The sequence below is a fragment of the Gobio gobio genome (assembly GCF_949357685.1).
Source record: "Gobio gobio genome assembly, chromosome: 14".
Lineage (NCBI taxonomy): Eukaryota > Metazoa > Chordata > Actinopteri > Cypriniformes > Gobionidae > Gobio > Gobio gobio.
In genome coordinates this window covers 44,338,395-44,360,998 of record NC_137107.1, presented here as the reverse complement: position 1 = coordinate 44,360,998, position 22,604 = coordinate 44,338,395, and the positions used below count along the sequence as shown (strand labels likewise).

The 22,604-nt window shown below is 39.6% G+C and overlaps 1 protein-coding gene across 2 annotated transcripts; it reads right to left on the bottom strand.

Moving 5' to 3' along the window:
* Positions 1 to 496: 496 nt before the first annotated feature.
* LOC307137473 (uncharacterized protein) lies at positions 497 to 22,476 on the bottom strand. Of its 2 annotated transcripts, XM_079835138.1 has the most exons (11): positions 22,326 to 22,476; positions 22,127 to 22,243; positions 21,455 to 21,532; positions 20,710 to 20,853; positions 16,885 to 16,995; positions 16,723 to 16,794; positions 6,857 to 6,967; positions 2,400 to 2,492; positions 1,829 to 1,966; positions 1,000 to 1,110; positions 497 to 908 (listed from the first exon to the last, which is right to left on the bottom strand). In XM_079835138.1, the coding sequence occupies exons 1-11, from the start codon at positions 22,372 to 22,374 to the stop codon at positions 556 to 558; spliced, it is 1,377 nt and encodes a 458-aa protein (XP_079691264.1). In that variant the 5' UTR covers positions 22,375 to 22,476; the 3' UTR covers positions 497 to 555. The 2 variants fall into 2 exon arrangements, with proteins under 2 accessions (XP_079691264.1, XP_079691265.1); XM_079835139.1 differs by lacking the exon at positions 16,723 to 16,794 and having other exon boundaries at positions 22,326 to 22,423.
* Positions 22,477 to 22,604: the final 128 nt, after the last annotated feature.

The window sequence follows — 22,604 nt, the reverse complement described above, 5'->3', positions numbered from 1 at the left end:
ATGGCACAAATTCATGCTTTCATTCAGCATGCTCTTTAAACGCAAGCAATCTTTTATGTAAAGTCTTTTAATCTTTCATTTTCTTCCACCCCAGATTTCAGGGGATTTCAGCTTTATTTTTTATATCCTTTTAATTCCTATTATAACTATACTATATATATTTTTATTATTTTTTTTCACTTATGACTATTTTAACCTAATTTCTATGTAAAGCACTTTGAATTGCCACTGTGTATGAAATGTGCTATACAAATAAACTTGCCTTGCCTTGCCTTGCCATGTATCTGGTACGCAAAATTCACCTGTTGACTTTAATTGATTGCCTGGCAACAGCATTCCAACCAATGCAATCAGTCGACACATTGCACAAACAGCAGCTGTGGTTATGTATGGTTATGTAGTAAGTGTATATTTGTCTTTATATAGTTTACACAATCTATTAAGTTGCATAATGTGCTAGATAAGATAAGCAAATGATGTCAGACAATACAAGCTTGGTTTAGGATGCTCTGTAATTTATTAAAATGCTGCTGATGTGTGTCTTTGCTGCTGGATTCAGTGCAGCAGGAAGTAGAGCAGAGAACCGCAGAGGAACAGGAAGCTCTGGGTGACGCTGTGAGCACCGTAATACATGGAGCTCTGGGTGACACTGCGAGCACCGTAATACATGAAGCTCTGGTCGGTGTCACTGGGAGCACCGTAATACATTGAGCTCTGGTTGGTGAAACTGGGAGCACCGTACATGGAGCTCTGGGTGACACTGTTACACAGGTTCCCCTCACAGCATGTAATGTTCCCATTAAATCCTGAAATCTTTCCTGGCTCCTGATCACAGGCAGATTTAGATGCACATCCTTTTGTAGCCACTGACTGATGTGAAGAAGTGAAAACAGAAGAGGAGTCCACATCTAAACAGGATTATATTCAGTATATATCCTTTAAGTCCTGTAAGGGAAATAATTGTGAAATTTAAAAACACTTCCATTACTAAATTCTTACCGTATGCAGTAAAGCAGTGGTCTTCATTCCCCCAACAATTGATTGTTTTTGAGCAGTCATCTTCATCACAAGTGAAACATCTCTTTCCATTGCGGATATGAGAGGACACAACTGCAAGAAATATTTTATTTTTATTGATTTATTATAAAATATAACATTGCAACCAAACAACCCCATAGTGGTGGGGTTTACATTGAACTTGAGCTACATTAAGTGCAAAATCTGCCAGATTTATCATAAATAGATTAAGTATTCCAAAAAGTATCTTGTGCTCAGTGCAGACTTGTAGAGGTGTGTGTATGCAGGAGAAGGTCGAGCATCAGTGCCTTGTTTTTGATTTGGGCTACTGGCAGCCAGTGCAGTGACAAAAACAGACATAACAGGAAGTTTTTCTTAATAAAATAATTATATTTCTATTTATTTATTTATTTATTTTTTGCCAAATGTAACATTGCAATCAAACAACATTTCCTCAGCTGTGGGATTTGCATGTAGGATTAAAGTGCACTGCAAAAAAACTTTTTTGGGGATTTACCAGAGATGCATTCCAAAAAGAATATATGCATATTTATTGTTTATCCATCAATATTCAATAAAAAAAAACATATTTTTTTGATTTTCATATACTTTGCTATCGGGGAAATAAAAAATGTCCTTAACGAGAGCCTTTAGCCAAATAATAAGCCCTGAACCCTGCCCTCTCACTTACCAAACAGATATGTACCAGTTTATAGTGAAGTACAACATTATCTAACATCTAACAATATCTAACAATATATAGCGTATTCCCTTAAATATGCTTAGTTCATGATCAAATAAAGGATGATACCTGGAGCTTGTTGATTGCAACGGTTGGTGTTGCAGCATTCGGCAACATATTCTATTGTCCAGCAGCCTGTGCCAAGAGACCAGCTTTTACATTCATGTGGCATACCACACCCAAAAGACATGGTTTCCTCAGTGAAGCCTACATAAAAAGAGGAATGAATGAATGAGCAGCTCTGGTTCATACTACATAAAAAAACTACATGATACACTGAGGTCAGTTATTATGACACAAATGAAGACATAACACAATTTAATTTTTCAATAACGAGACACCTCACATGTACAGAAGAAAAGAGAAAAAATATTTTGTTGCACTTTCTCCCATTCATATGTAATCGGAGTGGACCATCTTCCTAGCCTATGCCAGATATAACCAGGGTGGCTAATTTTAATTTAGTCCCAGGACAGGTTGGTGTTAAAAGATACAAAAACAATACAAAAATAAAAAAAGTTTTTTTTACACTAAAATCCCTATAAATGTTCACAAGTAAACGTGTGTGTGTATTGTTTTTAAATGTGTCAGCATCATGAGATGTGAATAAAAAGGCTATAAAGATGAAGTAGCACTATACCTTTGCCGGGGCATGTAGCGTGTTGGTTCTTAATCCGGTTTGGGATTCTGTTCCGTTCCCGTTGCCAGTTATCTGCCTGTTCTCTATATGGTCCTATCACAAAAAAAGACTAAATTGATTATTTTGTTTTTGTTTTAAAGTAGCACTAAATATCTTACATGGGACACTGAAATACTTTGGGTTGACACGTAAAACTTAAAAAAATATATATTTTATAATTATTTTAAATAACGTTTCATTAAAGGTGCTATAAGCGAAATCACACGTTTTTTTAGGCCAAAACATTTGTTGTCACATACAGCAAACATCTCCTCACTATCCACTTGCTGCCGTTCCCCTGAACACACTGTAAAAAAAACACAGTCTCTGTAGTCAGCACAAGCTCCACAAACGGCAACAAAAACAAACTTGGGCAGTCTGGACAACGAAACATAATAAACAGTGCTCCAGCCAATAACCGACAAGAATGATTTGGGGGTGGAGGTTTGGGGTTAGTGCGCGTGCACATGAAGGGGTGTGTGTAGAAGAGAGAAGCATAAAGAGGGAAGTTCGAATTATATGGTTTTGATATGGCCGACACACGACCAAAGAGACGACGTTCTGATGAACGAAAAGGGAAAAGGAGAAGGAACGTGCAAAGTTCTCTTCTCCATGTGCTGCAACCTTGTCATGGTGGAGAGGCTTGCGTGCTTCTATGATCCTGAGAGCTGTGCTGGAGGGAGCCTATGGCTCCTGGCAGGTTTAACCATACCAGACTGGTCGTGGGTGAGGAGTGAGACGAAAGGCAGCACCTGGCCCTCCAGGTTGGGGGTTGGGCGTGGCGCTAACAATGCCACCCTGTAAAAAACCTACTGTTACTGAAACTTCAATGAACAATACTACTTACATCAGGCCCATAGTAGACCCTGGTCACCCAAACTCTTTGGATGGCAGTATGAACACCCCTGTTGAAATCCGAAGGGAAGTCAGGAGTGCGAAAGAGGGCCTACTAGGACCTAAAACCAAGATCCGCATTGGAACATGGAACGTCCGTACCATGTGGGAGACCACCAAGACAGCACAAGTCCTCAGTGAGATGAAAAGGTACCACCTGGACATCTTGGGAATAAGTGAGAGTCACTGGATCGGCTCCGGACGTCAAGTCTTGCACGAAGGGTCTGTTATCCTCCATTCTGGCCACGAGAACACCCATACACATGGTGTAGCCATTCTAATCTCCAAGGAGAAGGCCAAAACCCTGCTAGAGTGGGAACCAGTAAGTGAAAGACTGATCCGAATACGCCTCAACTCAAAGTTCTGTAAACTCACCATCTTACAGTGCTATGCACCAACCAACGAGGCTGAGGAGGAGGTCAAAAAAGACTGGTATGAACAACTGCAAATGGCGGTTTCCAAAGTACCCCAACATGACGTTCTTCTCCTAACTGGTGACATGAATGCCAAAGTCGGAATCAATAACTTCAACAATGAGAGAGTAATGGGTAGACATGGATGCGGCGACAGAAACAACAATGGTGAACGCCTTGTTGATTTCTCTAACAACCTGGTCATCGGCGGCACCGTCTTCCCACACAAAAACATCCATAAGCTCACGTGGCAGTCACCTGATGGTAGGACCTTCAACCAAATCGACCACATCATCATTAACGGTAAATGGCGCAGGTCACTACAAGATGTTAGAACCTACCGGGGTGCAGATGCCTATAGTGACCACTACCTAATCGCTGCCACCATTAAACTCAAGTTGAAGAAGTTAATCCCACAAAGTCACTGGCAGAAAAAACTGGACATTGTAAAACTCCAGTACCCAAGGAAAAACAAGGAGTTTGTGTTGGAACTCAGAAACCGCTTCAGCATGCTAGAGGCTTCCTCTGAAATGGAAGAAGAACCCACCACCATAAACCTCATAAACAGCAAATGGAATGCTATCAAAACCATATACTCTGAAACAGCACAAAAAGTCCTGGGCTTCAAACAGAAAGGGGCCAAAGAATGGATATCCACTAACACTTGGCTGAAAATCGAAGAGAGGAAACAGCTGAAGGCAAAGATGCTGAACACCAAGTCCCAACGACTCCTCGAGAAAACTAAGATTTCCTATAAAAACAAGGACAGAGAGGTGAAGAGGAGTGCTAGAAAAGACAAAAGGGTCTTTGTTAAACACCTAGCAAGTGAAGCCGAGAAAGCTGCAGCCCATGGAAATCTGGGCACAGTGTACAAAATCAAAAAGCTACTCTGCGGCAGATGCACAAACCAAACTACCCATGTTAGGGATAAGAATGGCAACATCTGTACATCAGAGAGCGAACAAGCAGCCAGATGGGTTCAACACTTCCAGGAAGTACTCAACCTCCCTGAGCCTGAACAACCAGCCAACATCATAACAACAGAGGATATCCTGGAAATCAACACCAACCCCCCTGATTCTGCTGAAGTTAAAGCTGGCATCCATACCTTGAAAAGTGGCAAGGCAAGTGGCATTGATGCTATTCATGCCGAAATGCTTAAGGTTGACATTCTAACCTCAACAAGAGTGCTGACAGATCTATTCCAAAACATCTGGAACAGTAACACCATCCCTGAAGATTGGTCAAAAGGCCTCATTGTCAAAGTCCCCAAGAAAGGCAACATTAAGAACTGTGACAACTGGCGTGGAATTACTCTTCTGTCTATTCCAAGTAAGGTGTTCTGCAGAATCCTTCTCAATCGCATTGAGACAGCCATTGACACCAGGATTAGACAGGAGCAAGCAGGCTTCAGGAAGGGAAGAGGATGTATGGACCAGATATTTTCTTTGCGTAACATCATAGAGCAGTGCTTGGAATGGAATACACCACTCTACATCAACTTTGTGGACTTCAAGAAGGCTTTTGACAGTGTCCATCGACACACCCTCTGGAAGATACTGCACTCCAATGGAATACCATCAAAGATCATCTCAATCATAAAAGCATTCTATGAACATTTTAAGTGTAGTGTCATTATAGGAAATCACCTCTCTGAGTGGTTTCCCGTGCAGTCCGGGGTGAGACAAGGGTGCATCATCTCCCCTATTCTCTTCCTGATCGCCATAGACTGGATCACAACCAACACCATAGCAGACAGACCCAGAGGCATCCAGTGGACTCTGTTCTCCCATCTGGAAGATCTTGACTTTGCTGACGATCTTGCTCTCCTATCAACCAACCAGTACAACATGCAGGCTAAAACTGATAGGCTGAACAACTTTGCCAGACAAGTTGGGCTCAGTATTAACACCTCCAAAACACAAGTGATGTGTGTCAACTCTACCCCCACAGCACCCATCCTTGTTAATGAGGAACCACTTGAGTTTGTGGAAGATTTCACCTATCTGGGCAGTCTTATCAGTAAGGACAGTGGCGCATCTAAAGATATTAAAGCAAGGCTGGGAAAGGCTCAGGGTGCCTTCTCCCAACTCCGTCTTATATGGAGATCAAAACAATACAGCCTTAAAACGAAGATGATCCTATATAACTGTAATGTAAAGTCTGTTTTGTTGTACGGTTCAGAGAGCTGGCCAATTATTAAAACTGACATGAGGAGAATGGAAGTGTTCCATAATGGATGCCTCCGACGAATATGCAAGATTTTTTGGCCTAATAACATCTCCAACAATGAATTGTACAAGAAAACGGGAAGCTGGAGTATCACCAAGGAGATTACACACAGACGCTTGAGATGGCTAGGACACGTGTTAAGGACGGAGCAGGACAGCATCACAAAAGTTGCCCTAAGATGGACACCACCTGGTAAAAGAAAACCAGGGAGACCCAAAACCACCTGGCGCAGAACTGTGACACAAGAGCTGGAATGGATGAACCTGTCATGGGGAGAGGCCCAACATGCTGCCAGGGACCGAATACAATGGAGAGTGCTCATTGAAGCCTTATGTCCCATAGGGGATGAAGAGAAATGATGATGATGAACGTGCAAAGTCCCGAATTTACATCGGAAAAGCCTTCGAAAGGTGGCGAGAACTCCGGCGGCAGAAGGGCTTCCAATCAGGAAGCAGGCAGGGGAGGGGGAGGAGGAGGAGGAGGAGGAGGAGGAGGAGGAGGAGGGCGGGTCTAGCTAGCCTCTGTTTTGTTTGACAACACTTCGAACGTCAACAAGAAGTTACAACACCCAGGATCGCTTAGAGCACCTTTAATCGAGAGCATACATGGAATACTTTTTAAGTTCATTTACACTAAAATTAACTAGTGAAATTATACTGAAAAAGTTATACGCTACAATTTCCCTTATGCTTTGATATACATTTTACCCTAAAATAATGATGTTGGGGAAAAAACAGGCATCAAATACCCAAATTCTAAAAAAGGCAAGAATATTCTCTGGTGGAAAAAAACAAACAAGAGATGTAAGATGGTAGGCATCATGTGACAAATGCCTGTTTTCTCTTTAGCAGCACCAGTAAATTATCATACTCAACTTACCAAAGTATTCTACTGTTTTTGCACTTCTGCACTCGGCACTACATGTCTTCGTTGAACAATAACGAGCTACTTGCTGTTGAGTCTTGCAATCATGACAGTCCAGAGAGAATCCTTTATCGACAGAGACAGAGAGAGGCATTCACTGACCCATTTACCCACAATATCTTCAATATGCTGCATGTTTACTGTACCTCCAGTGAGAAGAATGAGAAGAAGAGCAATGGAGACTTGCAGATACATCTTGTCTTACAGACAATTTCTTTTTAATTTTCTTTTTATGTCTGCTCAAAAACAGGAGGGGTTTTGTCACTGCACTGGCTGCCAGTAGCCCACATCAAAAACAAGGCACTGACGCTCAACCACTTCCACCGACACGCACCTCTACAAGTCTGACTTCTGCACTGAGCAAATGCTGCATCGTGGCATAAGATCACTATCTAGACCTTTAACATTCTCAGTCGCACATTCAAACCACAACAATTAATAATTTGTTAATAAATCACAAATATTTTCATTATATCATATTAACTGTGATACCTGTGACCAATTAAATTTGTGATCATTAAAAAAATTAAGAAACCTGCTGGAAAAAAAAAAACATGGGTTTGCTCATTTCAGCTGGTTTAAGAAGATTTAGTGGTTTGGACAGCAGGAAAAGTGGCCAAAAAAACTCCTCTAAAGTCATGAAACCAGAGCACCTGATCAGTGTCCAGCTTAGTGGGCTGTTTATTGGCAGAGAAAGAAAAGCAACCTCAGTTAAATATAAAAGGTTAGTTCACCATGTCAGTATAGCCAGGGGGTCCGCAAAATAATTTGCTATACCACATTTTCTGGATTTTTATGCTGTTCTTATCATCTGACATGTGCTATGACTTATATCACATTTGATTTACACTCACTTAAATCAAAAAGGATTATTAGGAACACCATACTAAAACTGTGTTTGACCCCCTTTCGCCTTCAGAACTGCCTTAATTCTACGTGGCATTGATTCAACAAGGTGCTGAAAGCATTCTTTAGAAATGTTGGCCCATATTGATAGGATAGCATCTTGCAGTTGATGGAGATTTGTGGAATGCACATCCAGGGCACGAAGCTCCCGTTCCACCACATCCCAAAGATGCTCTATTGGGTTGAGATCTGGTGACTGTGGGGGCCATTTTAGTTCAGTGAACTCATTGTCATGTTCAAGAAACCAATTTGAAATGATTGGAGCTTTGTGACATGGTGCATTATCCTGCTGGAAGTAGCCATCAGAGGATGGGGACATGGTGGTCATAAAGGGATGGACATGGTCAGAAACAGGGGCCGTGGCATTTAAACGATGCCCAATTGGCACTAAGTGGCCTAAAGTGTGCCAAGAAAACATCCCCCACACCATTACACCACCACCACCAGCCAGCTCAGTGGTAACAAGGCATGATGGATCCATGTTCTCATTCTGTTTACGCCAAATTCTGACTCTACCATCTGAATGTCTCAACAGAAATCGAGACTCATCAGACCAGGCAACATTTTTCCAGTCTTCAACTGTCCAATTTTGGTGAGCTCGTGCAAATTGTAGCCTCTTTTTCCTATTTGTAGTGGAGATGAGTGGTACCCGGTGGGGTCTTCTGCTGTTGTAGCCCATCCGCCTCAAGGTTGTGTGTGTTGTGGCTTCACAAATGCTTTGCTGCATACCTCGGTTGTAACGAGTGGTTATTTCAGTCAAAGTTTCTCTTCTATCAGCTTGAATCAGTCGGCCCATTCTCCTCTGACCTCTAGCATCAACAAGGCATTTTCGCCCACAGGACTGCCGCATACTGGATGTTTTTCCCTTTTCACACCATTCTTTGTAAACCCTAGAAATGGTTGTGCGTGAAAATCCCAGTAACTGAGCAGATTGTGAAATACTCAGACCGGCCCGTCTGGCACCAACAACCATGCCACGCTCAAAATTGCTTAAACCACCTTTCTTTCCCATTCTGACATTCAGTTTGGAGTTTCAGGAGATTGTCTTGACCAGGACCACACCCCTAAATGCATTGAAGCAACTGCCATGTGATTGGTTGATTAGATAATTGCATTAATGAGAAATTGAACAGGTGTTCCTAATCCTTTAGGTGAGTGTATATGCATCTATAAAAGTAGAAACTTAAAATTGTTATAGTGTCTGTGAGGCAAAAATACACTGTGTTTAGTTAATTATTAACAATATTATTAACTCGTCTTTATCTTTAGGTCATGTTCCAAGAATATTCAAGTTGGCAGTCATAAAACCTCTCATTAAGAAGCCACAATTAGATCATAATAACCTAGCAAATTACAGACCAATTTCAAATCTTCCATTCATGTCTAAAATACTATAAAATGTTGTGTCCGCTCAATTGTGCTCTTTCTTGCAAGAAAATGAAATCTATGAAAAATTTCAATCAGGATTCAGGCCGCATCATTGCACAGAAACTGCGCTCGTTAAAATCACAAATGATTTACTTCTAGCTTCTGACCAAGGCTGTATCTCAATACTAGTTCTGCTCGATTTTAGTGCTGCGTTCGATACTATAGATCATAAAATACTCTTAGATCGATTTCAAAATTACACTGGTGTTCAGGGACAGGCATTAAACTGGTTTAGATCGTATTTATCAGACCGCTTCCATTTTGTCTGTCTAAATGGGGAAAAATCAAAGATAACGTCAGTAGACTATGGGGTGCCGCAAGGATCCGTGTTAGGCCCTCTGCTATTCTCAATATATATGCTGCCACTTGGTAATATTATAAGAAAACATGGAATTAATTTCCACTGTTATGCTGATGACACTCAATTATATATTTCATCACGACCAGATGAAAACGCTAAATTATCTAAACTGACAGCGTGTGTTGAAGATATTAAATACTGGATGACGTGTCATTTTCTGCTATTCAATTCAGATAAAACAGAGGTATTACTTATTGGTCCAAAAAACTGCCCACAAAACCTCTCACAATACAACTTTAACTTGGAAGGATGTCCTGTCACTTTATCCACTACAGTAAAAGACCTGGGTGTTTTATTAGACCGCAACTTACGAAAATCATATTTCATATGTTACAAGAACGGCATTTTTCCACCTTAGAAACATTGCTAAGCTACGTAACATGCTATCTATTTCTGATGCAGAAAAGTTAGTTCATGCATTCATGACCTCGAGACTAGATTACTGTAATGCTTTATTAGCTGGTTGTCCTGCATCATCAATAAACAAGCTACAGTTAGTCCAAAACGCAGCTGCTAGAGTTCTTACTAGGTCAAGAAAATATGATCATATAACACCAATTTTATCATCTCTACACTGGTTACCTATTAAGTTCCGTATCAATTACAAAGTATTGCTACTGACCCATAAAGCCCTAAATGGTTTAGCTCCAGTGTATTTAACGGATCTTCTACCGCCCTACAATCCATCGCGCTCTTTAAGATCACTAAACTCGAGGCTTCTGGTCATTCCTAGGATATCTAAGTCCACAAAAGGAGGGAGGGCATTTTCACATTTAGCTCCTAAACTCTGGAATAGTTTTCCTGATATTGTTCGAGGTTCAGACTCGCTGTCCCAGTTTAAAACTAGATTAAAGACGCATCTCTTTAGCCAAGCATTCACATTATAATTATCTTTTTATACTACAGTTAAATCGGATCAAAAGCATTAATATTCTGAACAGCAGCTATGCTAATTATTTCCCCTCTGCTTTTCTGTTGTTATCTCGGGACACTAGTCCCGAGGTAACTAGTTCGTCAGCTCCAGTTTGTATCCAGCCTCTCATGGAGACTTCAGATGCCCCAACACCTGTGATGAGACGACTCGACGCCTGTGAAGAGACGACTCAACGCCAGCGTTGTTATGGCCAAAATTAATACATGATTGATTAACTTTTTCTAACATTTATCTTTAACATTCTCTTTCTAACATTTTTCAATGTACATTTATGAAATGCACTTTCTGTAAAGCTGCTTTGAAAAAATGTGTATTGCGAAAAGCGCTATACAAATAAATTTGAATTGAATTGAATTAATTCTTGTGACATGCTCCAGAAAGCTGTTTACAGAGACCGAGACGACAGAAAGCGCATCCTGTATTTTTCTTTTTTTTTTACAAAAGCAAAACTTATTGTTGTTATTTTGAATGTACACAAAAAAAGACCCTTTACAATTTGTAATGATGTCACACACACAACATATCAGTTATAATATTGGTAATTTGACAATCACAGCCTATTGATCCCCCACTAAAAATTCACAATTCCAGGTTTATGGCTTCCGGATTGACCCACTCTGGGGGTGCGTCTCAATCAGCTCCCTAGTTCAGTAGTCAGGGCACTGATCAGGGAGTCAGCCCATTGACTTATGTCCTGATAAGTGCCCTGACTACTGAACTAGGGAGCTGAATGAGACGCAACCTGGGTAAACATTTTTCTGGTGTAGTGACAAATTGTGATTCCCCCAAGGGGTTGTGGCTAGAAGGGGTACAGCAACAGCCAGAAGTGAGGCAAAATCTCACAATAAAATATCAATAAATAAATTTGCTACTTACCAGATTTTGTTTTATTAACGTCTACACCTACCCCAACCCTAAACCTACATTTACACTAATGCAAATACAGTACTTAAATTATGCAATATTGATGAGCGCATGCCCAATGGCCGTAGCTGTATCCCTTCTAGTCTTTACCCGATATCGGGTCTCCTTTAGGACCCCAAGCGATCCCATTGGTTCAAATTGCTTTTAATAGTTAGGTACTCTCACTAAGACTGCTGTTGTACTCTGTGTGAAGCATGACCTACGTATTGAGAAATGTGTGACTGTAAAAAAAACGAATATTATGTAGCTTTCATGTTAGCAACTGCAAATGTGAAAGCCTAGCTTGTAAATAGACTGCCATCTGCTGGCAGGATACTCTAAATACAAAATCGGAAGACTTTAGACTTGAACATGTTAGAGGACTACTTTAGGGCGTTTTCACACCTAACTTGTTTGGTCCGGATTTTCGGACTTTTCAGTTTGGTCCGAATCAAAATTACAGATGTGAAACCTCCCCCGTACCACGGTCCGGACCAAACAGACGAAATTTGGTCCGACGAAAAGAGGTAGTCTCAGTCCGGATCAAACTGAACAAAGGTTCGGTTCGTTTCTAGTGTGAAAGCATTTTCTGTATGGTTCGGACTTTCAGACCATTTACAGGAAGTTCCTGTTTATGTTTAAATATTATAACGCTATTTTTAAATTCAATCTAGGCTACATTGATTATGAAAAGTGAAAATATGCGCAATATGTCAGTAGACAGAAAGTCAGAAATAATTTTGAATGAAATTTTGTATGATTTTGCTTAGAAAGCATTTCTTTAATGGGAATTTCGTTTTGTATAAATTGTATCTTAATTTTAATCAACGTTTAATCAGATAATTGCCTGGATTTAATAAATAAGAAGCAAATAGTCTATAGCAGACAATAATCACGGGAGCGATCACATGCTTTACACATGAACTGGAGCGGGTCTCAAATAAACCGAAACTCAGCAGGCAACTTGCCTCACAAACATGAGAAATATGTGTATATAAAGCTAGAAATGCCCACTTTTAAGCGTAACGAATAAAAAAATAGTCAAGCAATGCGCACTGTTCAATAGTGGCAACGATATGCGACCGTTCATTCAACTTGTCAAAGACGCTGACGTCAGACGCACGTCCGTTTACAAACCAATCAATGTCCAGATGCCGCCCACATAGATGATGACGAGTGGACGCAAGTGCGTCATGTAAAGTTCTTTAGTCCGCTCGCATGATTGCAATGTGAAATCAAACCAAAACTAACCGAATATAAAAAAAGTATCAAAACATGAACTTTGGTTCGGACCTTGGTGCGGACTTTCAGGTGTGAAAACGCCCTTAGAGAGATGGGTGGAGTATAAGTGAAGTGAAGTGATGTGTGGCTCTGCATTTAACCCATCCAAGTGCACACACACAGTAATGAACACACACCCAGAGCAGTAGGCAGCCATATGGGGGTTGCAGGTGGGGGTTGCTCAAGGGTCTCACCTCAACAATTCCCACCGGACCTGAGACTCGAACCCGCAACCTTCGGGTTACAAGTCCGACTCTCTAACCATTAGGCCACGACTGCTCACGCGTTATTAACACCTTTTGAAAACATACCGAGGATTTCAATTCAAGTCCAATTGTGAAAATCAGTGAAGTCTGTTGAGAGGGTCTATTCCACACTAGTCTTAGCCTCAGACATCATGCCCACTGACTGACCGTTGGCTAAGCGTCTGGTATAGAGTGGTGCGGGAATGACATCACTTTGTAGGTCAAAACACGAAGCGGGTTAGCATTTTAGCACTTCCGGAGTCATGGGTTATGGGTTTTTTGAACAGGGTTTTGGTTAAATGCTTACCAGGATCAACGCTGTATTTTCAAAAGTATGTGAAGTTCAAACTGTTGCAATAAACTTGCACAACGTTCTTGAATGAATAATTCCGGTCTGTTATTGTAGGGACATAGACTTTACATTTTCATGCCTCTAAACATGACACGGAACAAATCAAACTGTGATTGGTTGCATGTCAAATGTCCTCTTGGGGGGTCCTTGACCAATGAAAGATGCAAAAGAGTCCAGACCTTCTGCCGTCAGTCTGAACTGAAGCTCTGGCTATGCAAGACTAATTCCACGTGCAAAACCACTTTGTTGTGTGTGTCTGGTTTTTTGAGGCTTAGGTTTGGTGGAAAGATATAGCTTAGTAGAAACTAGTGGTCAATGGAAAGTCCCCACCACCATGATTAAAAGAACAAAAACATTTGTGGTTATCTGTATGTGTGTTTGTGTGAAACGTGTGTCTGTGGTTATGTGGGTTCACTGAGTAAGAGAAACACACTTTGTTTATAAAATTATCTGGATTAGAGCATCTGCTAGTATTTCACAAGCTTCATGAATCACATCATCATTTATATTTAAGGTATATTAACTTATATTAGTCTACCACACTCCAGCCTGTAATAACTGTAATGTTTAAAGGGGACCTATTATGCAAAATTCACTTTTATAAGGTGTTTGAACACAGATGTGTGTCCACAGTGTGTAAACAGCCAGCCTATAATGGTAAAAATCCACCCAATACTTTATTATAATCCCCATTAATCATTATCAGTCTCTCATAACAAGCAATTTCCCATTTCCCCTTACTCCTACGTAAGAGTAGGGAAGCCCCGCCCATGACTGTTGATGATCTGCGCTTTTAGCATAGACACACCCCTGAGAAGCACAGAGACGCCATTTCTGTTCACTCACTGTATCCGCTAGCTAGAGTATTACAATGTCTGCGCCAACAACATTACAAATGTTCTGTTGTTTGATGTACCGACTAACATACGAGTCTCCATAGACCCCCGGCATCCGAGCCACTGAAGACACGGTGGCTGAATTTCATTTTTGAAAGAAATGTGCATAAAAGAATGTCGGTAAAATTGTATATATTTGCGCAAATCATTTTACGCATGACTGCTTCACCAATGAGGGTCAGTACAACACTGGATTTGCGAAAAATGTTGTTTCTGAAGGATGGGTCAATACCAGCACTTCGTGCTCTAACTTCATATCCAGAATATGTAAGGATGGCACTTCATATTTTGTTAATGTTTGCAATTTTCCTTTCTGAATGAGCTTTCTAGAATGCTGTACGGCTAATATGGCTAAAGTTATTCATAAACGCACATTTATTATGCATTTGATTGACAGACTTTTTTACGTTCCCACACCAGCACCTATACAACAATTTATAGATTAACATGACGGTACATGCTAGTCGATGAGTTCAATCAATCAATGTAACTCCACAACAACTAAAAATTCATCCACTAACCATTCAGAAACGTCCAGGTGCAGTCTGAAAGTTGAATCTCCATCTGTGCCTGACTCTTTTTCAAACATTTAAGGCTGCGCTGCACTCCACAACTGGTTATTTCTGACATTTTGGCTGAGTGAGATTCGCTTTGTTGACGGAGTATCCGAAGCTTGTGTGAAGGAGCCGCTGGAAGGGGGCGGCAGCTGATTTGCATTTAAAGGGACACACACAAAAACGGCTCGGTTGGGGGCACACCCCTAATAGGGGCAAATTTGCAGAGGTGGACAGTAACTAGGTACATTTACTTGAGTACTGTACTTAAGTACACTTTACTTGTATCTGTACTTTATTTGAGTATTATTCTTTGACTTTAACTTCACTACATTTGAAAGACAAATATCGTACTTTTTACTCCACTACATTTCTATCAAGGTCCTCAAAGTCGAAAGTCGTTTCTGTAGCAGCTTTGAAAGTCAGTGGATGAATTTTTTCTTTTTTAAAGGTTTTTTTTTGCAGACAGCCTCAGTAATCACTTTTGTCATGTGAAGTTTCCCAACATTTTTTGAACACTGATCAGTTTATAGCAAAATGGAAGAAGGCGGTTCCTCTGTGTAGTGTGTGCACCCATGGCCGTACTTAGAAAGTGTGTTTCAGTGGTTTGAAAAGATTAAAGATTAGTTTAGTTGGTATACACTTGATTTGTGTCTCAAATGTTCAAAAAAAGTAAATGTCTGGGAGAAAGAGAAGAGTAAACAGTTGGGAGAACACGGATGTGTATCAGTGTATTAAATCCCTGCATTTGGCCTTAAAGTGACAGCAGCTTTGTGAAGAGCTTTGTAACTTTTATACAAGTATTGAAATGAGTTTAAGGTAGTCGTATGCTAGCATGTCGGATGGAGCATCACTGACTGACTTAAACCACCATGGTGGCATAATGTGCATTTATACAACAATAATAAAATAATGCATCGACATAAAAAATGAAATTTACTTTTGATACTTAAGTACTTTTAAAACAAATTTTACTTAAGTAAAAATCTGTTTTTAGAACTTTCACTTGTAACGGAGTAATATTTGACCAGTAGTACTTTTACTTTTACTCAAGTAATAGAATTGTGTACTTTGTCCACCTCTGCAAATTTTACAAGCTATAATAAATAATCTGGGAGGTTTGAGCTGAAACTTATGCTGCCACATAAATGTTATTTTTTCCACTCAATCAGGTTGTAATAACGAGATGTTATGTCGTTTTAACAACATCTTTTCTCGTAATAACGAGATGTTATGTCGTTAAAACGACATCATTTTCTCGTAATAACGACATATATTTTCTCCTAATAAGGACATGTGTTGTATAGTGATGTGTGTATATATATATCTGTATCCACATTAGAGAATTCATATAGCCTATGTGCCTTTGTCACACTTTGAAAAGCAGAAACGTGGGTTGGTAAGTGGGTTCGTTACGCACGTCAATTCATTCTCGGCGTTCCTGGTTTGCTTCTTATTTATTAAATAAACAGGCTATTAGTTGATGAATCTGAAAATTCACGAAATTCACTTTAAAGAAAGACTTTCTATAAAACAAAATCATGTCTGACCCCACTCCATGTCTCCAGACATATTGCACGTCTTACTCATGCTGCTCACTTTACATAATCATCATATTAAATAAAAAAAAATAATAACATAATAGGCTAATATTTTCACATATAGCCTATGAAACTAAATAGGCTACGTTTTCTTTAACCCTCTGTCCTACGAAAGCCCGTAAATTTGTTCCTTTTATAACATTTTTCTTACATCATAACTTTAAAGATAAAGCGAATGATTTCAGACAAAATTGGTTTATGATGCTCTGTAAATTTATTAAAATGCTGCTGATGCGTGTCTTTGCTGCTGGATTCAGTGCAGGAGGAAGTAGAGCAGAGAACCGCAGAGGAACAGGAAGCTCTGGGTGACGCTCTGAGCACCATTACACAGGTATCCCTTACAACATGTGATATTCCCACCAGTTCCTAAAATCCATCCTAGCTTCTGATCACAGGCAGATTTAGATGCACATCCTTTTAACATTTCTGTGTCTGTATTCAAAGAATTAGAAACAAGACCTCTGATTTAGTTGAATTGCTAATAGGGACATTTTTGTTTACTAGAAGAAAACTACTACTCACTGTTTGCAATAAAGCAATGGTCTTCATTCCCCCAACAACTGACAATTTTGGAGCAGTCCTTCCTATCACAAGTGTAACATGTCTTTCCATTGGTGGTATTAGAGATCAAACCTGCAAGAAATATTTATTTACTATCAAATATAACACTGCAATCAAACATCTCAAAACATTCTCACCTCTGGGATTGACATTACAGTGAACAGCAAAAGGTCTAATTTGACCACAAATAACTGCTAGTTTTGCCAGATTTACCTGCAAAGCTTATGCTCTAGTGGAAGAAAAGAATTACGGTCAGCATGATACATTTCACAAATTTATGTCATTAATTACTCACCCTCATGTCTTTCCAAACCCGTAAGACTTTCGTTCATCTTCAAAACACAAATGAAGATGTTTTTGATGAAACCAATGAGGTTCATTCTCGTGTTATGCATCACGTTTGAGCTTCGGCAAGAACCAATGAGGTTCATTCTCGTGTTACGCATCACGTTTGAGCTTCTGCAAGAACCAATGAGGTTCATTCTCGTGTTACGCATCACGTTTGAGGTTCGGCAAGAACCAATGAGGTTCATTCTCGTGTTACGCATCACGTTTGAACTTCTGCAAGAACCAATGAGGTTCATTCTCGTGTTACGCATCACGTTTGAGCTTCAGCAAGAACCAATGAGGTTCATTCTCGTGTTACGCATCACGTTTGAGCTTCTGCAAGAACCAATGAGGTTCATTCTTGTGTTACGCATCACGTTTGAGCTTCGGCAAGAACCAATGAGGTTCATCCTCGTGTTACGCATCACGTTTGAGCTTCTGCAAGAACCAATGAGGTTCATTCTCGTGTTACGCATCACGTTTGAGCTTCTGCAAGAACCAATGAGGTTCATTCTCGTGTTACGCATCACGTTTGAGCTTCAGCAAGAACCAATGAGGTTCATTCTCGTGTTACGCATCACGTTTGAGCTTCAGCAAGAACCAATGAGGTTCATTCTCGTGTTACGCATCACGTTTGAGCTTCGGCAAGAACCAATGAGGTTCATTCTCGTGTTACGCATCACGTTTGAGCTTCTGCAAGAACCAATGAGGTTCATTCTCGTGTTACGCATCACGTTTGAGCTTCAGCAAGAACCAACGAGGTTCATCCTCGTGTTACGCATCACGTTTGAGCTTCAGCAAGAACCAATGAGGTTCATCCTCGTGTTACGCATCACGTTTGGGCTTCAGCAAGAAGTTTATTCTCGGGTGTCAAGCAGATTCAGTTTAGCTTCAGTTCATGTTCACTGATCAATGTTTATATGTGAATATATCGGATTAACAGATTTAATTTAGGCTTTTCATTCAATTTATATGGATTAGTTTTATGATCTCTTTATGAACTTTTTGAAGCGTCAAAGTGGTAGTTGCGTAGCTGCAAAGGAGGGACAGACATTTCTCGAATTTCATCAAAAAGATCTTCATTTGTGTTTTGAAGATGAACGAAACCTTAAAGGTTTGGAACGACATGAGGTTGAGTAAAAGATGACAGAATTGTCCTTTTTGGGTGAACTGTCCCTTTGAGCACCTATAAATATAACCAGAATATTAAATAGATATTAACTTTTCTATACAGGGAGTGCAGAATTATTAGGCACGTTGATTTTCTGATCATATTTTTTTTCCAGGCACATTTGACCAATTCCAAACCACAGTAATCCTAATAACTACTATTGATTTAGTATTTAATAATGTATAAGTGATATATAATTGTTCATGAAGGCTGGAAATGAAAATCACCTTATATTCAGGTGTGCAGAATTATTAGGCATGTTTTCTTTTACAGATAAATTGAGCCAAAAAAGAGATTTAACTCAGACTGAAAAGTCAAAAAGTATTAAATGCCCATGAGAAGGATGCAATACTAATGCAATACTAGACATTGCAGTTAAGGCGTGACCATTGGACAGTGAAATGCTCGTTGGGTCAGCAGGATCTGACAAAAACAGGTGGTGAAGAAAAGACACCTGTCATTTTAGTCCATCCTGAAGTCTGTTTTGCAGAGATGGACTAAAAATGAACTCCCAAAACGTACTGCCAGATTCTGGAAGATGAATTCTTCAAACAGTGGTACTAGAGGATGTGGTGCTGGTCCTTCAAGAGTCACTCTCAACCTATCTGTCCATAAAGCCTATAAAAAAACCTTCTTCATGTATTTTACAACACTTCAGCTTGTGATTCTTATCTAGTGGGGGTCATTTTTTAGGATTCTTTACCTAACTGAAGTCTCTGAGATCCTGACACCTTGCACTTCTGGAGACTCCAGGTAGGTTGCAGCTTTGGAAAATGGTGGCGCTGGAGACTAAAGGGTTCCTGATGGTTTCACCCTTAATTCTTCACCTTAATTCTTAATTCTTTTGCGGTTAACAGGTGTCTTTTCTCCGCCACATGTTTTTGTCTGACCCTGCTGACCCAACGAGCATTTCACTGTCCAATGGTCACGCCTTAACTGCAATGTCTAGTATTGCATTAGTATTGCATCCTTCTCATGGGCATTTAATACTTTTTGACTTTTCAGTCTGAGTTAAATCTCTTTTTTGGCTCAATTTATCTGTAAAAGAAAACATGCCTAATAATTCTGCACACCTGAATATAAGGTGATTTTCATTTCCAGCCTTCATGAACAATTATATATCACTTATACATTATTAAAGGGTTAGTTCACCCAAAAATGAAAATTCTGTCATTAATTACTCACCCTCACGTCGTTCGAGACCCGTAAGACCTCCGTTCATATTCGGAACACAAATGAAGATATTTTTGTTGGAAGCTGATGGCTGAGAAAGGCTTCAGTTAGGCCTCCATTGGCATTCAGTACACTTATACTCCCAAGACGGATAAAAGGCACTCAAAACATCGTTACAAAGTCCATCTCACCACAGTGACTCTACAATAATCTTACGATGCGACGACAATAGTTTTTGTGCGCAAAAAAAATCAAAATAACACCTTTTTCCAACTTGTTACTGCCTTCCGTGTGTGCCTCCACGACGCATGCGCGAGAATATGACGCAGATCCGGCGTTCGGACAGATGACCCAGAAGTGATTTGTTTACAATCAGAGGAAGACGCGCGTATCTCAGCTGTTGGATTCTACATTGATCGTGCTTTAGGTCTCGGCGTAGTGCTCAAAATGGGGTTAAAGTGCGCATTTCATGGAATCCCGAGCCCCGGCGCTACGTCATATTCTCGCGCATGCGTCGTGGAGGCACACGCGGAAGGCAATAACAAGCTGGATATAGGTGTTATTTTGATTTTTTTTTGCGCACAAAAACTATTGTCGTCGCATCGTAAGATTATTGTAGAGTCACTGTGGTGAGATGGACTTTGTAACGGCGTTTTTAGTGCCTTTTATCGGTCTTGGGAGTATAAGTGTACTGAATGCCAATGGAGGCCTATCTGAAGCCTTTCTCAGCCATCAGCTTTCAACAAAAATATCTTCATTTGTGTTCCGAATGTGAACGGAGGTCTTACGGGTCTCGAACGACATAAGGGTGAGTAATTAATGACAGAATTTTCATTTTTGGGTGAACTAACCCTTTAAATACTAAATTAATAGTAGTTATTAGGATTACTGTGGTTTGGAATTGGTCAAATGTGCCTGGAAAAAAAATATGATCAGAAAATCAACGTGCCTAATAATTCTGCACTCCCTGTATGAATATATTTTAATGTAATTTATTCCTGTGATCAAAGCTGAACTTACTCTAGTCTTCAGTGTCATATGATCCTTCAGAAATCATTCTAATATGCTGATTTCATCATACCTAAAACAAGCGTGGGTGAAATAAGGGACGATACCTGTGGCATCTCGTTTATTGCACAGGGTGGCGCCACAGCATTGGACAGAATATTCCTTTTTCCAGCAGCCTGTGCTAAAAGACCAGCTTTTACAGTCACCTGGCATAGCACACCTTGTAGAAAAGGTTTCCGTCTTTTTGAGAGCTATACATAAAAAAAGAAATGACTGAATGAGTTCTGGTTCATATATAAAATACATGATACACTGAGGTCAGTTATAACCTATTTGAAATGACATGAGGTTGAGCACATAATGAAAGACTTTTTAGAAAATGAGGCACTGGTGTTTAGATGAGAGACTGTTGTTTTCTCTAAGAAAACAAGCATGGAAAACAATTGTCACTTGTCTTGTGAGGTTAGATTTTTTTTTTTTCTCCAACTTAAACAGCCACAACCACATCCACACTGTGGTGAACTATAGATATACGCTTGTAGTTAAAGTTTCCACTATATGTGTGTACCTACTTAACCATATTTTATGGATACAATTTTTACACAAAATGGACCTACATCACAAAACAAAACCTCCTTTTGGGGATCATTGTTTGTAATATCGCTATGAAAATAAAGTAAATAACGTTTTTTTATTATTATTGTAAAATGCAGAAGGTTATAATATTTATAACTAGCTGTATATTAAAACAAGCAATGAAATGGGCTCAGTTTGTATACATGTGCATGTTTGTGAATTTTCGTTTTGTCAGTGTGAGATGTGAATAAACAGGCTGTCAATAAAGTACTATACCTCTGTCACATGTAATTTGGTTACGCTTTGGGCGAGTCGAGTTCCCGATCCTTTCCTCAGTCAGTTTTCTATACTGTCCTATCACAATAAAAGGCAAAAAACGTCAAAAAAAAAAATTTGCACTATGCCTCTTATATGCGTTACTGAAATACTTTGGGTTGACATGTTGTTTGGTACGACATAAACATTTTAAAATAACATTTTGCAATCATTCTAAATACTTTCTTATTACCTCATATGAATTAAAAGAATATGTAGTAAAACTATTCCAAACTTGAACAAAAATTTAATAAAACTAGTGAAATTGTGACCAGTTACATTAGATATACAATTTCTCTTGTTTTAACATTAATTTTGTCCTAAAATTCTGATGTTGGAAAAAAAAACATGCTTTATTTTAGTGTTGCGCATGTTACATTACTGTAGTAATAACTATAAATTATCCATTATTACATGCAACTAACCCTATAGTAAGTACGTTCATTATTATTACAGTACTTAAATGCATAATTACACTGCAACACGGACACACTAAAATAAAGTGTAATCAAAACAATGTTCATTGATATGTGGCAACTACCCAAATTGTATCTTATATTTCAGGAAACTAGACCAAACCTGTAAAGAAAAATTAGAAGAAACACTTTAGCAGTACCAGTAGCACTCACTTACCATGGTATTCTACTGTTTTTGTACTTGCACACTTGGAAAGTCTATCATAACATGCAGTCCTTTTTGTACAAGAACCTCCTTGTCGTCCCTGGCAATCATAACAGTCCAGAGAGAATCCTTAAATGACAAAGAGACAGAGAGACATTCAGTGCATCCACACATCCCACAATATCTTCAGTATGCTGTATGTTTACTGTACCTCCAGTGAGAAGAATCAGAAGAACAACGATGGAGACTTGCAGATGCATCTTGTGACGAACAAGAATGAACAGACAATAGTTAATCTCCCTTGAATACGTCTGCTCAAAAAGGGATGATTTTTGCCACGGCTGTCAAAAACAAGGCACCTCCTACAAGCAAGTACATTGGTGATCATTTGGAAACGAAACAATCTGCTGAAACCACAGTTTTGCAGCGGTTTGGGCAGCAATAAACCATCACCCACCTGAGCAGTTGAAACCAGCTTAGCGGTCCAGGG

Coding starts and splice junctions, on each gene's coding strand:
- LOC307137473 (XM_079835138.1), bottom strand. CDS start 22,374: ATGCATCTGCAAGTCTCCATCGTTGTTCTTCTGATTCTTCTCACTGGA. Junction 20,854..21,454: donor CCAAATTACATGTGACAGAG/GTATAGTACTTT, acceptor TTTTATGTATAG/CTCTCAAAAAGACGGAAACC. Junction 16,996..20,709: donor CAATAAACGAGATGCCACAG/GTATCGTCCCTT, acceptor TATTTCTTGCAG/GTTTGATCTCTAATACCACC.